At 45.3% G+C, this 15,998-nt stretch overlaps 1 protein-coding gene across 3 annotated transcripts in view; it reads right to left on the reverse strand.

Annotated features, from left to right (window-relative positions):
* Positions 1-14,391, reverse strand: part of LOC112248320 (SWI/SNF-related matrix-associated actin-dependent regulator of chromatin subfamily A containing DEAD/H box 1A) — a 23,381-nt gene extending 8,990 nt beyond the window's left edge. The window contains exons 1-13 of one of the 3 annotated variants that reach the window (XM_024417233.2): positions 13,878-14,391; positions 13,311-13,440; positions 13,041-13,185; positions 12,860-12,926; positions 12,531-12,622; positions 9,873-9,971; positions 8,490-8,568; positions 7,821-8,338; positions 5,519-5,715; positions 4,887-4,977; positions 2,775-2,874; positions 2,490-2,549; positions 2,084-2,159 (exon numbers count right to left, since the gene is read on the reverse strand). In XM_024417233.2, coding sequence (XP_024273001.1) covers positions 2,084-2,159; positions 2,490-2,549; positions 2,775-2,874; positions 4,887-4,977; positions 5,519-5,715; positions 7,821-8,338; positions 8,490-8,568; positions 9,873-9,971; positions 12,531-12,622; positions 12,860-12,926; positions 13,041-13,185; positions 13,311-13,440; positions 13,878-13,989 — 1,766 coding nt within the window. In that variant the 5' untranslated portion in view covers positions 13,990-14,391. Of the gene's footprint in view, positions 1-2,083; positions 2,160-2,489; positions 2,550-2,774; positions 2,875-4,886; positions 4,978-5,518; positions 5,716-7,820; positions 8,339-8,489; positions 8,569-9,872; positions 9,972-10,197; positions 10,203-12,530; positions 12,623-12,859; positions 12,927-13,040; positions 13,186-13,310; positions 13,441-13,877 lie in introns of those variants that run through there. The other 2 variants (XM_024417234.2, XM_024417235.2) reach the window with 2 other exon arrangements.
* Between the last annotated feature and the right edge of the window lie 1,607 nt (positions 14,392-15,998).

The following is a 15,998-nucleotide window of genomic DNA, read 5'->3' on the forward strand; positions in this document are numbered from 1 at the left end:
AGATGGGGAATCCTGCACTAGGGGTTATTGTGGTTCCACTGACAGACTGAAACCTATCTGACAACATGGTGTTCATGTGTCTGTTATATACAACTCTAGTTCCCAAAAGATATTTAAAGAAAGCATATGGGCGGCGCCATTAAGTACTTTGACCATTTTGAAGTAGTCAACTGGGTGGGACTTCATATGGGTTAAGGAAGGATCACATAATTCCATCCAGGTCCTCAGGAGGGATAAGTCAATGATTTATACTTGTTCGCAAACATTCCATAACGGCAGGTGGCAGTAAATCGCCAACCTGGTCTTTATACCTGTTCAAACAACACACTCCAGGTGGACGACTTCAAAATGGAGATGGCCTCATTGGCACTATCCGAACATTCAGACGCCATAATCGGACAGACAAAGATGAGTCGTCTATCTAAGTCTATGGTGTGTACATTTGAAGTCTGAAGTTTACATACACTTAGGTTGGAGTCATTAAAACTCGTTTTTCAACCACTCCACAAAATTCTTGTTAACAAACTATAGTTTTGGCAAGTCGGTTAGGACATCTACTTTGTGCATGACAAGTAATTTTTCCAACAATTGTTTACAGACAGATTTCACTTATAATTCATTGTATCACAATTCCAGTGGGTCAGAAGTTTACATACACCAAGTTGACTGTGCCTTTAAACGGCTTGGAAAATTCCAGAAAATTGTGTTATGGCTTTAGAAGCTTCTGACAGACTAATTGACATCATTTGAGTCAATTGGAGGTGTACCTGTGGATGTATTTCAAGGCCTACCTTCAAACTCAGTGCCTCTTTGCTTGACATCTTGGGAAAATCAGAAGACATCAACCAACAAAACAATTTTAGACCTCCACAAGTCTGGTTCATCCTTTGGAGCAATTTCCAAATGCCTGAAGGTACCATGTTCATCTGTACAAACAATAGTACGCAAGTATAAACACCATGGGACCACGCAGCCGTCATACCGCTCAGGAAGGAGACGCGTTCTGTCTCCTAGAGATGAACGTACTTTAGTGCGACAGTGCAAATCAATCCAAGAACAACAGCGAAGGACCTTGTGAAGATGCTGGAGGAAACGGGTACAACAGTATCTATAGCCACAGTAAAACAAGTCCTATATCGACATAACCTGAAAGGCCGCTCAGCAAGGAAGAAGCCACTGCTCCAAAACTGCCATAAAAAAGCCAGACTACAGTTTGCAACTGCACATGGGGACAAAGATTTTACTTTTTGAAGAAATGTCCTCTGGTCTGATGAAACAAAATATAACTGTTGTGCGCCGCTCGAACCCAGAATCTCTGGTGATGCAGTGCCTTAGACCACTGTGATACAGCCTGGAATCAAACCAGGGTCTGTAGTGACACCTCTATCACTGTGATGCCTTAGACCACTATGATACAGCCTGGAATCAAACCAGGGTCTGTAGTGACACCTCTATCACAGCTAGCAGTGCCTTAGACCACTGTGCCACCAGGGAGGCACTAAAAATAGAACTGTTTGGCCATAATGTATGTATGTGTAAACATGTATACGCAGGGCCCCGCTGTAAAAGAGACCTTGGTCTCAGTCTGTGTTCCTTGTTGAAATAAAGGTCTAATAATAATAATAATAATAATAATAATAATAAAATAACCATTGTTATGTTTGGAGGAAAAAGGGGGAGGCTTGCAAGCCGAAGAACATCATCCCAACCGTGAATCATGGGGGTGGCAGCATCACGTTGTGGAGGTGCTTTGCTGCAGGAGGGACTGGTGCACTTCACAAAATAGATAGCATCATGAGGTAGGAAAATGACATGGATATATTGGAGCAACATCGCAAGACATCAGTCAGGAAGTTAAAGCTTGGTCAAAAATGGGTCTTTCAAATGGACAATGACCCCAAGCATACTTCCAAAGTTGTGGAAAATGGCTTAAGGGCAACAAAGTCAAGGTATTGGAGTGGCCATCACAAAGTCCTGACCTCAATCCTATAGAACATTTGTGGGCAGAACTGAAAAAGCATGTGCGAGCAAGGAGGCCTACAGTGCAGTGATATCTAACAAGCATGTGTGTTGAACAACTCACGTGGACACGATGACGTTGAAGTCCACCCGATTATTCAGAATGTCATGTCGCAGATACTGCCGGTCCTCCACAGAGCCTGAAAACACATCAGGGGTTTATGCCATAGAAATATAATGACCATCCAATATGGCTTCATTGATTACAACGGGGACGCCCTTTCTAGTAATAATAGACTCAAAGCTAACAACTCAAAGCTAACAACCGATCACTCAATGCTAACAACCGAAGCTAACAAGACTCAAAGCTAACAACTGATCACTTTATCCTGGACCTGAACAGATAAAAGCTAAGGAAGAGATGGGACCGCAACCAAAATAAGTTAGATGTTATTGTGCCAGTCATGTTAAAAAAAAAATATATATATTTTTTTATTGACAATTAAAATCAACCAATCAAAATGCCTCACCGTAATAGACTAGCACCTTGAGACTGGGGCACCACAGCTTTAGCTCCCGAACCCAGTTATCTGGAGCCAAGGGAACACATTTCAGACCACTTTAATACATTTTAGTACAATTGACTCAGACAAAACCTGATATTTATGCTACACAGATATTATTAAAAGGCCAGTCATTTTTAAGTAAAATGATCAAACAATACTGCCTTGTTTGTGTCATGTTTTCTATAAGTGGTTATAAAACACACTTAATTGGTTATAAAGTGAGTGGATTGACATGAGCAGAGCCCTTACCCAGGGTGGAGGCGGGCACAGTGATGAGGTGGGGGCCTTTGATGCCATCCTGGTACAGCCTGGCCAGGAAGGCTATGGCCTGGATGGTCTTTCCCAAACCCTGTCGAGTAGATGACCAAGAGAGTAAAAAGAGAGATGGAGAGAGAGTGAGAAAGAGAGAAAATAGAGATCAATATCTGCTCTTCAAAACAAGTATGAGTTAAAAAACAGCATCACGGAGTCCCAGGTCTCTTGTCAGGACTTGAATCACCTCCTGGAAACCTAACAGTATTTCAACCAAACAAGACAGCCTTTCCTTCTGTTATTTTTAACATTCTGATCTGTCCCACATTCCTCTAGTTCTGTGTAGTCAGCTGCCGTTGCTCCACCCACACCATTAGTCAAACACTCACTTATCTAGAGCCTTTGTAAAGACTGTTAAATCCATCTAGAAGGGCCACGTAAAAACGATTGGCTGTGAATGCCCTCACCCGCCTGAGCGGTCGGCTGTGAATGCCCTCACCCGCCTGAGCGGTCGGCTGTGAATGCCCTCACCCGCCTGAGCGGTCGGCTGTGAATGCCCTCACCCGCCTGAGCGGTCGGCTGTGAATGCCCTCACCCGCCTGAGCGGTCGGCTGTGAATGCCCTCACCCGCCTGAGCGGTCGGCTGTGAATGCCCTCACCCGCCTGAGCGGTCGGCTGTGAATGCCCTCACCCGCCTGAGCGGTCGGCTGTGAATGCCCTCACCCGTCTGAGCGGTCGGCTGTGAATGCCCTCACCCGTCTGAGCGGTCGGCTGTGAATGCCCTCACCCGTCTGAGCGGTCGGCTGTGAATGCCCTCACCCGTTGTATACTTCTAACTAATTGGTTTGGTAATTGGTAGTGTCTGGGTAAAACATCACTGTACTCTGACAGTCACCATTACACACACACACACACACACACACACACACACACACACGTATCCATTTGAGGATGTTTATATGGTTCTGGTAATCCAAATGACTTGGAATGTTATCGTTGTGGTTGTAGAAGACAAAGATACGAACACATGTAAACAATACTGGTTAAGGGTTGTAACTATGCAATATATATACATCAAGGGCATAAATGGCATCAATATAGACAAACATTCACCTCTTGGAGAGAAAGAGAGAAACAAATGCCTTGGATTGAAAAAGGGGTCAAGATTTACGGCCCCATCTCGCTCCAGCCTTGAGATCAGATGTGTCCTGGTGCCACAGAGTCGTAAATGACTCGGCATGAGCAATCTCCAAGAACTGTCTGGGATGACGCTAGAAGCTCGCTCATGGCAGCACAATAAACAACCCCCTAATAAAACTTTGGAAAACGATGTGGAAGCGTGAGTAGACATAACACTATGTTTATCAATACGACAATTAAACCACTTCTGCACAAGTACAACCAATGCAATAACACTTCCGGCAGTACGCAAAAATACTACATAGGAAAAACAATCCATCAAGTAATATTGTCAACTCTAACATTAAAGAATAGTAACAGCCATACAGTAGAACACATATGGCTGAAAATATATTAACGTAATATGAAGTAATTAGTGGTAATTATCTATTATTACCCAGCATGTGAAAACCCAGATAAAACCCTCTTGCAACTTCCATTCTGATGCTCGGCACAACATTGACATTCCTGTTAATGTTGACAGTAAAAACATGCGTCTTCTCCCGTCAGATGATCATAACGCTCTGACCGGAGCTGAGCGGGTGCAGTGTCCAGATGCGCATTTTCAAGCGCTCCGATTGGTTAGGAATGAAAGTGCTATGATGAGAGAGGGATAACGAAGGTAGGCTGAGCAGCCAAACTGACTGGGACTTCAGAGAAACTGAAGGGACTGCGAGTGGAAGTTAAGTCGACAGGAAAGGAGGAAGACGGCCTTTACAGGGCATTTTATACTTGCCATTATCTGTTTTTGGTTGGTAACAGTTCTACAACACAGGGAGGGGTAATCCACATAATTAAGGAACACCATAGTATGTGGTAAGGTCCCAAATGGCACCCTATTCCCCATGGGCCCTGGCCAATAGTACACTAGAGAGATAATAGGGTGGCATTTGAGAAACAGCATGTATCTGTATTGGGTAGTCAGCTCACCATCTCATCAGCCAGGATTCCACTCAGCTTGTGTTGGTGCAGCAGGAGAAGCCACTTCAGCCCAATCAACTGGTAGGGTTTCAATTTTAACCTGCATGGCAACCAATCATGATGTAAGACATTTAGAGACAAACCAATCACAATACAATATATTTAGATGCAAAAATAAGACATTCCAGTATCTGACAGACATGTGGCATAACATTTATGATGCGATACATATTTGTTCAATGGGGTCAAAAAGGTTTATTCCTTTATTACTTCCAGACAATAAGTCATAGCCGATGTGAGGACAACTGTTTTCAGAATACATCCATTATGCCATGGTAAATGGATGAATGAATTACCATGGCATTCACTTAGCATTTGGGATTTTTATGTTCGTTACCAGTGAGGATTTGTTCTCTTAATAAAAGGGTCTATTGGCCAGTCCTTCCAATACCTTTTAATTCCCCAGCTGGAATATAAAATGACTACAGCAGATTAGATGTCATCTACGTTCAGTAGGCAAACGTTGAACGTTTCAGATAGAAATGCCATTACTCCTTGTCAGAGACGCCTATTTCTTCTACACAACATATTTCTATGTGAACGGTTCCAAAACGAATGGCGCCTCTGGACATTTCACTTACTTTCTGTTGAGGATGGAGGGCTGGGTCATGGAGCCCATGCCGTTGTCGATGACCTGGCTGACTCCCTTCACCATCCTGCCCGAGATGTTCTGGCACTTGGACATGAGACCCCGGACCACGGCTCTCTCCCTCAGCACCACCCTGCAGCCCAGCAGCAGCTCCACAGACAGGCCTTTCTCCTTGTGGAACTGCTCCTTCTGAGAAACAGACACACACATTAAAGTAGTGTGTCACCAACCGGTCATAATGCCTCATCTTTTTCATCTGACATGAGATCAGTTATGCAATTGTACGGTTGCACAACGAAGCCCATGACGTGAATTAAAGATGAAGCTATGTCATGGTCGTTGAGGACTACCATACAGTGGGCCAGCTGAATTCACACCACATTCACATAACATCTTTCAGCTGGTGGTTCATGGTGGTGGGGGAGCCAGTTCAGGTTTAAAGTGCCTTGTGGCTCTTCAATTCACACCTGCATATCCAATGGTCCTGCTTAAAGCTGTGTGGGAGTGACAACCCTGCATATCCAATGACCCTTCCTGTTTAGAGCTGTGTGGGAGTGACAACCCTGCATATCCAATGACCCGTCCTGTTTAGAGCTGTGTGGGAGTGACAACCCTGCATATCCAATGGTCCTGCTTAAAGCTGTGTGGGAGTGACAACCCTGCATATCCAATGGTCCTGCTTAAAGCTGTGTGGGAGTGACAACCCTGCATATCCAATGACCCTTCCTGTTTAGAGCTGTGTGGGAGTGACAACCCTGCATATCCAATGACCCTTCCTGTTTAGAGCTGTGTGGGAGTGACAACCCTGCATATCCAATGACCCTTCCTGTTTAGAGCTGTGTGGGAGTGACAACCCTGCATATCCAATGACCCTTCCTGTTTAGAAGCGGAAGCCGAAACAGGAAGTACCCGTGATTTGCCCCGTTGAGAAATGGCCACCAAAATCAGTTGGTATGCTTCTGGACTGCTTTGCTAGCGCTGATTGGGATGTTTTGAGGCTCCGCCGATAACGTTGATGAGCAAACCACCACTGGCTTCATCAGAAAATACATCAGCGGCGTTGTGCCCATGGCGAGGGTTCCAATCTTCCCCAATCAAAAGCCTTGGATTAACACAGAGGTTGGCACTAAACTAAAGAACAGGGCTACCACACACAGGGCTACCACACACAGGGCTACCACACACAGGGCTACCACACACAACCCTGAGGCTATGGCTGAGGACAGGAACAAGTACAAGAAGTCCCACAATGACCTCCAGTCATCAAACAAGAAAAGGGACATTATAGGAATAAGGTGGAGTCATACTACACAGGCTCCGACGTCCACGGCATGTGGTAGGGGCTACAGTCCATTAAAGATTACAACAGAAGAACTAACCTTCATCTGCCCAACGATGCCTCTCTACCAGACAAACTCAATGCATTTGATGCACGCATTGAAAACAAAAACAGCTTGGGCTGCGTGTGCGAGTGGCAGGGGCTCCGTGTGCGAGTGGCAGGGGCTCCGTGTGCGAGTGGCAGGGGCTCCGTGTGCGAGTGGCAGGGGCTTGGGCTCCGTGTGCGAGTGGCAGGGGCTTGGGCTCCGTGTGCGAGTGGGAAGGTCCACAGCACAGAAGGAGAAAGGAGACTAATAAGCCAGAAGAGGCTCATAATTATTATTATTTTTTTTTTGTGATAGAGCTTTGGAACACCCCCCCCCCCATATGGAAAATACAAAGGAGAGCTTTAGTTTACAGCAGTGTTTCCCTGTTTTCGCTCACTTTGTGACTAACAGGTACCCGTCCTATGAATAAATCGCAAGAAGATGCATATCGTTCATTCTAGGGGGAGAGGGCTCGGGTGACTTTTTCTGACTAGCAAATTGTAAAAAAGTAGCCTTTTTAATTTAAGTGGAAAAAGTACCCAGCTGAAAGTGTGTGTAACCGGCTGTATAGCGGATGCTAGTGGAAAACACTGCTAGCTTATATTTCTCTGCTGCCAAACATAGGTGGCATTGGCAGCAGCCAATGAGCTGGGGTTTCCATCATTCCACAACTAGTCACATGGTTTGTCATAGTAGGCCATTGAGAGCGAGAGAGAGAAGAAACCTAACATGGCTAAGGAGGCCAGGCCACGAGTCGTAGACTGAGTAGAACACACCTTCACCTAAAACCAAAATCAGTGTACATTGCGAAAAGAACAAGAGACACAAATGGAAGAAAATGGGACAGAACTGCAGGGCCTTAGTTGGAGGGAGCATTGAGGCTCAGTGACAAGAGCATGCAGATAGGAGGGGTGGTGGGCAATCTCTTACCAGCTTGTGCCAAAAAGCAAAAGGCCGCAGCTCCACGATCTTCTTGGCCTTCTTCACCGAACAGCCGGTGATGAGGGACAGCTCGTCCAGCGAGGCCTCCTGGAAGAAGAGCAGGATCTGGCCTTGTAGCGTGGATGTGCCCTCGTCTTCCGCCCCAGAGTCCAGCTCCTCGTCCTCGTCCTCAAACTCGCTGCTGGTCGCCTCCTCGTCCTCCGAGCTGCTGGCCCTCTCGTCAGAGGTGTGAGCATTCCTCTTCCTCTCCACTGCCTCCTTTCTAGCCATGCTGGTCCCATTGGACATCTTCAGGCTCTGCAAATTTGAAGAGGAGGTAGGTTTGGATTCAGGGGCAAATTTCTTGAACATCCATTTCAGAGGGGAAGCTTTGCTTGGCTTGGCTTCCTCCATGCCGTCCTTGGACTCTCTGCTTGGCTTGGCGTCACTCTTGCTGTTGCTTGGTTTGGTGTCGCTCTTGACTTTGGGTTCCTTTTGCTTGACTTCAGGGGAGCTGGTGTATTCCTCTTCAGGAAAAGAAATCATTGATACATTGATAAATATAACGAGTACAGTAGTAATAAACACACTAGATGGTAAGAATAGGTGAAACAGTCACATGACTGTAGCAACACTATCAGTGATGTTTCATCTGGATGAGGACAGTATCATGATCACCTGGGTCAGAGAACATGCGAAGCGCCTCCAAGGCGTCGGCTACGTTCCACTCATGTTCCTGGAGCACAGCCCTGAGTTCCTGTAGGATGTGACAGACAGGGGTAGAAGAGATTAATTGTCACACTACAGTCACCTTTTCACCTCTCAAAAAAAAAAATATATATATATATATATTAAAAAAGATTATTATTATTATTTTTTTAAACGCTCAATTTTCTTTATTTGCTTCTCTATTTGTTTCCGCAAGCGAGGGAAGAGGATGATGCCACCGTCAGACCAACTCTTTAAAAAAAGCCTATTCCTCGAAGTTTGCAGTGAGTCTAAGAAAGATTCTCTCACCACCTGGTGTGTTGTGATCATGACTCTGCGAGGTGTGCGTGGTTGCCGTGGCAACGGCTGACCATAGAATTACATCACAGGAGGTTGGTGGCACCTTAATTGGAGAGGACGAGCTAATTGTAATGGCTGGAGCAGAATAAGTGGAATGGTATCAAATATATCAGACACATTGGGGCGATTCTCAATATGAATACTACCGTGATCAACACTCATGCTCCAAGTACACTCTCAGAGGACGTTTTATTGAGTACGTTCTTGTGAGGACGAGTGTGGAGACACTGGCTCTCCCCCTACTGTAATACTCTGCACCTCCCCATTCCCTGACCCTTCTTCCTGCCAGGACGATAGAGACCAAACAAGATACACACAAAGCAAAACGTTTTACTTCCAGATAGGATAACATGCAAAAAATGATCTAAAACCAATGTTATCCAAGGTAGATGTCAATTCTTCATGGATAGCTAGATAACGGTTCTTTGTGGCTATACGACTAGCTAACAGTACTAGCTAGCCAGTTAGATCTATTAACTTACTATGGGCTTGCTACCTACTTTGTAGGCAGGTAACCATGCCAAAATTAACATAGCATGTATTAATTAACACATCAAGATAAAATATTGCAGTCAGGAAACATGAGGCAACATTTCATTCTGAAGTCGGAGTGAATTCTCTCTCGATTCAGCTCTACCAATGGCTGCCATTCATTGAGATAGAATTTTTTATTTTTTATGTTACATGTTTGAGTCATATCATGGCATACTGTCCATTGAAGTTTGCATTGACGCATGCTTCAAAATATATACAAACTGAGTAGTGCCCTCCGCGCTCCATACTTTGATTTGGACTCACGCCGACCCTCCCGTGCGGTAGTATGCATTTTGAGAACCACCCATGGTTTCCATGCGTTTGATGCCACTCCAGTCGCTCCGTTCAGGCCATTATTATGAGCTGTCCTCCCCTAAGAAACCTCCTGTGATACATCTAGAACTGATACGTACAGAAAGTGATTTGTAGGATTTCTGTGTGGCTGACACTCTCACTCACTTCCTTATCCTGGTCAGGGAATTTCCTCTGCAGTTTCCTAACCATGGCCTCCTGTCTTTCCCAGCTGGGCTCTGCGCCCTCTTCTTCAGAGTCTTCAGCCTGGTGAATCAGACAGCGTGTATTCATTAGTGTACACCGTAGCAAAACATTTTGCACAAAAAAATAATAATAGTGAACACACGCACAGTGACGGTTAGTACTGCTAAGGAGAAGCAGCAACAGCACAATGCATGCCTGGTGTGAAAGTCGACCCCCTCCGCCTCACCAGAGACGGTCTGAAGCCCCTCCGCCTCACCAGAGACGGTCTGAAGCCCCTCCGCCTCACCAGAGACGGTCTGAAGCCCCTCCGCCTCACCAGAGACTAGAGGTCGACCGATTATGATTTTTCAGCGCCGATACCAATACCAATTATTGGAGGACCAAAAAAAGCCGGTACCGATTAATAGGCCGATTAAAAAAGATGTATTTATAATAATGACAATTACAACAATACTGAATGAACACTTATTTTATCTATAATATTTTATTTTATATAATTTATCTATAATACATCAATAAAATCAATTTAGCCTCAAATAAATAATGAAACATGTTCAATTTGGTTTAAATAATGCAAAAACTAAGTGTTGGAGAAGAAAGTAAAAGTGCAATATGTACCATGTAAGAAAGTTAACGTTTAAGTTCCTTGCTCAGAACATGAGAACATATGAAAGCTGGTGGTTCCTTTTAACATGAGTCTTCAATATTCCCAGGTAAGAAGTTTTAGGTTGTAGTTATTATAGGAATTATAGAACTATCACTCTATACCATTTGTATTTCATTAACCTTTGACTATTGGGATGTTCTTATAGGCACTTTAGTATTGCCAGTGTAACAGTATAGCTTCCGTCCCTCTCCTCGCTTCTACCTGGGCTCGAACCAGGAACACATCGACAACAGCCACCCTCGAAGTAGCATTACCCATGCAGAGCAAGCGAAACAACCACTCCAAGTCTCAGAGCGAGTGATGTTTGAAACGTATTAGCGCATACCCCGCTAACTAGCTAGCCATTTCACTTCGGTTACACCAGCCTAATTTCGGGAGTTGATAGGCTTGAAGTCATAAACAGCTGCTGGCAAACACATTAAAGTGCTGTTTGAATGAATGCTTACGAGCCTGCTGGTGTCTACCATCGCTCAGTCAGACTGCTCTATCAAATCATAGACTTAGTTATAACATGATAACACACAGAAATACGAGCCTTAGGTCATTATATGGCCGAATCCGGAAACTATCATCTCGAAAATAAGACGTTTATTCTTTCAGTGAAATACGTAACCGTTCCGTATTTTATCTAACGGGTGGCATCCATAAGTCTAAATATTCCTGTTACATTGCACAACCTTCAATGTTATGTCATAATTACGTAAAATTCTGGTAAATTAGGCAGCCCAAACTGTTGCATATACCCTGACTCTGCATGTAATGAACGCAAGAGAAGTGACAATTTCCCCTGGTTAATATTGCTTTCTAACCTGGATTTCTGTTAGGTAAATATGCAGGTTTAAAAATATATACTTGTGTATTGATTTTAAGAAAGGCATTGATGTTTATGGTTAGGTACACATTGGAGCAACGATACGCACCGCATTGATTATATGCAACGCAGGACACGCTAGATAAACTAGTAATATCATCAACCATGTGTAGTTAACTAGTGATTATGATTGATTGTTTTTTATAAGATAAGTTTAATGCTAGCTAGCAACTTAACTTGGCTTACTGCATTCGCGTAACAGGCAATCTCCTCGTGGAGTGCTATGTAATCAGGTGGTTCAAGCGTTGGACTAGTTAACTAAGGTTGCAAGATTGAATCCCCCGAGCTGACAAGGTAAAAATCTGTTGCTCTGACCCTGAACGAGGCAGTTAACCCACCATTCCTAGGCCGTCATTGAAAATAAGAATGTGTTCTTAACTGACTTGCCTAGTTAAATAAAGATGAAATAAAAGGTCTAGTAAATTGTCCACCAAATTAGTGTCCAAAAATACCGATTTCCTATTGTTATGAAAACGGCCCTAATTAATCAGCCATTCCGATTAATCGGTCTACCCCCCCCACACCAGAGACGGTCTACCCCCCCCACACCAGAGACGGTCCCCCCCCCCACACCAGAGACGGTCTACCCCCCCCAACACCAGAGACGGTCTACCCCCAACACCAGAGACGGTCTACCCCCCCCAACACCAGAGACGGTCTACCCCCAACACCAGAGACGGTCTACCCCCCACACCAGAGACGGTCTACCCAAACCCTGGCGACCTCACCCGAGATGGTCTACCCCCTCCATCTTACCAAAGATGTTCTACCCCACCCCCCAGAGACAGTCTAAATCCCCCCACCCCCCAGAGACAGTCTAAATCCCCCCTCACCAGAGTCGGTCTACCCCCCCCCCACACACCAGAGACGGTCTACCCCCCACACCAGAGACGGTCTTACCCCCCCCAACACCAGAGACAGTCTAAACCCCCCTCACCAGAGTCGGTCTACCCCCGAGACGGTCTACCGCACCCCCGGCAGCCCCACCAGAGACGTTCTACCCCAACCCCGTCTTACCAGAGACAGTCTACCCCACCCCCGGCGGCCTCACCCGAGACGGTCTACCTCACCCTCGTCTTACCAGAGACGTTCTCCTCCTCTTGCTGGGCTGCTGGACCACATCTTTGTCTCGACAACTGCTGGATCCGTCCGGTTTCCTCTTCCTCGTTGAGTCTGGACAACCGATTGAGTCAATGTGTGAGGAGAAACATGCCTATATTTGTCATGTTTTAGCAATGGCAGACAAAGCCCTATAACCATCATTACAATGAGGCCCAGGCTGTGTTGTCATGAGCGTAAGAAGAGATGTCATAAACATAGAAAACACTGGTCAAGCTGGCCATGTTTGGTGGTATAGTAGGGGACAGGCCGCAACCTGCTGTCTATGGTAGTAGTAAATCAAATAGATACCTTTGTCACCAAACATCATCAGGCATGAGGCTACGGCACCATCTAAAGTGCTTGTGCTTTCAATCACCTGAAAACAAAGCAAAGTTCAATATATAAGCGATGTGAATCGGCAGTGAGCAGCAGCTGTCTTTAAGAGACTATACAATAGTTTGTGACAGAAAAGTGATTCATATGAAATTACCTCCAACAACTCCTTCCTGTTTCTGTTAGGGAAGATTTCCTGCAGTTTGTACAGTCTCTCTTCCAGCGTCTTGTCAACTTGGTCTTCCTTATCATATGGCTCAGTCATCTCTCTTACCTCTAGCTTCACTGGTTCCCTGAAAGAACTACAAGATTAGACTGACATGTTAAGCAACACTTCATGGAATTAGTTATAACGTTACCTTGACGCAAGTCATGGGGGAAATATAGGCTAGGCCTAGATATTTCATCTCAACGCGGCTGTACTTACTTCACCACTTTCGTTAATTTATCCCTCCTCGAATCACTTGCCAAATCGTCATCAGGGTCACTGATGACATCTTCAAACACTACTCCTCGCCCAGGTTTTCCAAGGTTGGCTATAGGTGTTGTTACTCGTGCTGTATGGGCCATAGAAATATGGGCAAAGACAGTTTAGCAATCACATGCAATTAAAGCGAGGGCACATATTGTAGTTATGCGATTGTTGCTAGCTACCAGTTCAATACCCAAAACACAATTTGGTTGACCAACCAACTAGCTTTCTATTTAGCTAGCTAACGTTAATGTTAGCTGTCGCCCAGAGAAAACGACTGATAAAGCTAGCTAACGTTAGCTAGCGACTAAGGTATAGCTAAATGTCAACAGTATTAGTGTCAGCAAATATTATGATTAGGGTTAGCTAGCTAGCTAAGCCAAATAGGTATACTATAGGTCCTGCTCTTGCCGGTGAACGAGAGTTACATATCAGGTTATAAGCCATTAAGCGATGTGCCAGCTAGCGGTCTAGCTAGCTACATAATGGCTGACTACTGTTAGCTTAGCAAGCAAATCATACCTGGTTTATTCTCCTTTTCTGACTCTGGACTTACGGAACCGGTGTATTTGTCCTGGTTTGACGTTGTTTTATTATTGTCAAAACGAAACCGGTCCAAATTAAATAAACTCATTTTCAAAACGACGTATTTTCAAAACGAAGTATTAAAACGTTACACAACTAGCTAGCAAGCAATAGAGGTGAGCTCTTTGTCTCCGTACAAAAGATTGCTTATTCTGGCTACGATTAACCAATGAATTGGTGCCAATAACGCTACAGTAGCTAGCAAGATAGCCACGAAACGTTCCACCTTTGAATGCGGGACTTTCAAGTTGTCAGAACTCAAACTATCCAACGATAAACTCATCAATCATACAATCCAACATACGTTCATTATTTTTTTTTAGATATATGGCTAGCTAAACGTTAACACTAACTATAGAAAATCTTATACTGTGAGAATCCATTTACTTTCCCGCGAACTCATTCTGCCTCGAATGACTATAAGGACGCTTTCGATTGGACAAGATTTCTCCACGGTAAGAGCAATGGACCAATAGCAAAACCACACACTAAAGCAGAGAACCGACCGGCTTTTCACATCCGGCACCAGTATGTAACCATATACATGTTGTAACTTAAGCTAACATGCAGCTTGTTACATTTTAACGAATACATTTGTGTAGCCAGAACCTTTGTATATATTTTATGTATTCCAGCACAACAGAAATTAATTGCAGTTTATAGTCAAACGTTTTTCATGATTATGTTATTCTGCCTTGGTTATTTCAATATTTGCTAATTTCATTAAGGTTTCAATCTGATCCATAATGGTAATTACATAATAAGAAATTAATTATATTGTTGTAACAGGATAAAATTATAAAATAAGATGATCGATTAAATAAACAATGATCTTTGCAGGCCAGCCAGTAAGGTTTGAAGCTGTGGTTAGAGGTGTATGTGATACGAATGTCCACTAGGTGACACTATAACAGAGCTGCTATTTCATCCACCCTCATACATGTCGTGTCAACAGGGGGGAAACGCATACAAATACTCTTGCCTGGGGCTGGAGCTGAGGATGGAGCTGGGTGGTGTGTAGGGGCTGGGTAGTGAGTAGAGGTTGGAGCTGGGTAGTGAGTATGGGCTGAAGCTGGGTAGTGAGTATGGGCTGGAACTGGGTAGTGAGTAGGGGCTGGGGATGGAGCTGGGTAATGAGTAGAGGTTGGAGCTCGGTAGTGAGTAGAGCCTGGGGATGGAGCTGGCTGGTGAGTAGAGGTTGGAGCTGGGTAGTGAGTATGGGCTGGAACTGGGTAGTGAGTAGGGGCTGGGGATGGAGCTGGGTAGTGAGTAGAGGTTGTAGCTGGGTAGTGAGTAGAGGCTGGAGCTGGGTAGTAGGGGCTGGGGTTGGAGCTGGGTAGTGAGTAGGGGCTGTGGATGGAGCTGGGTAGTGAGTAGGGGCTGGGTAGTAGGAGCTGGGGATGGAACTGGGTAGTGAGTAGGGGCTGGGGATGGAGATGGAGAGTGAGTAGGGGCTGGAGCTGGGATAGTGAGTAGGGGATGGAGCTGGATAGTGAGTAGGGGCTGGGGATGGAGCTGGATAGTGACTAGGGGCTGGAGCTGGATAGTGAGTAGGGGCTGGGGATGGAGCTGGATAGTGAGTAGGGGCTGGAGCTGGATAGTGAGTAGGGGCTGGAGCTGGATAGTGAGTAGGGGATGGAGCTGGATAGTGAGTAGGGGATGGAGCTGGATAGTGAGTAGGGGATGGAGCTAGGTAGTGAGTAGGGGCTGGGGATGGAGCTAGATAGTGATTTGGGGCTGGGGATGGAGCTGGATAGTGAGTAGGGGCTGGAGCTGGGATAGTGAGTAGGGGATGGAGCTGGATAGTGAGTAGGGGCTGGGGATGGAGCTAGATAGTGAGTAGGGGCTGGGGATGGAGCTGGATAGTGAGTAGGTGCTGGAGCTGGATAGTGAGTAAGGGATGGAGGTGGATAGTGAGTAGGGGATGGAGGTGGATAGTGAGTAGGGGCTGGAGCTGGATAGTGAGTAAGGGATGGAGGTGGATAGTGAGTAGGGGCTGGGGATGGAGCTGGATAGTGAGTAGGGGCTGGGGATGGAGCTGGGACTGGAGCTGGGGCT

This window comes from Oncorhynchus tshawytscha, linkage group LG04 (genome assembly GCF_018296145.1).
Source record: "Oncorhynchus tshawytscha isolate Ot180627B linkage group LG04, Otsh_v2.0, whole genome shotgun sequence".
NCBI classification, from domain to species: domain Eukaryota; kingdom Metazoa; phylum Chordata; class Actinopteri; order Salmoniformes; family Salmonidae; genus Oncorhynchus; species Oncorhynchus tshawytscha.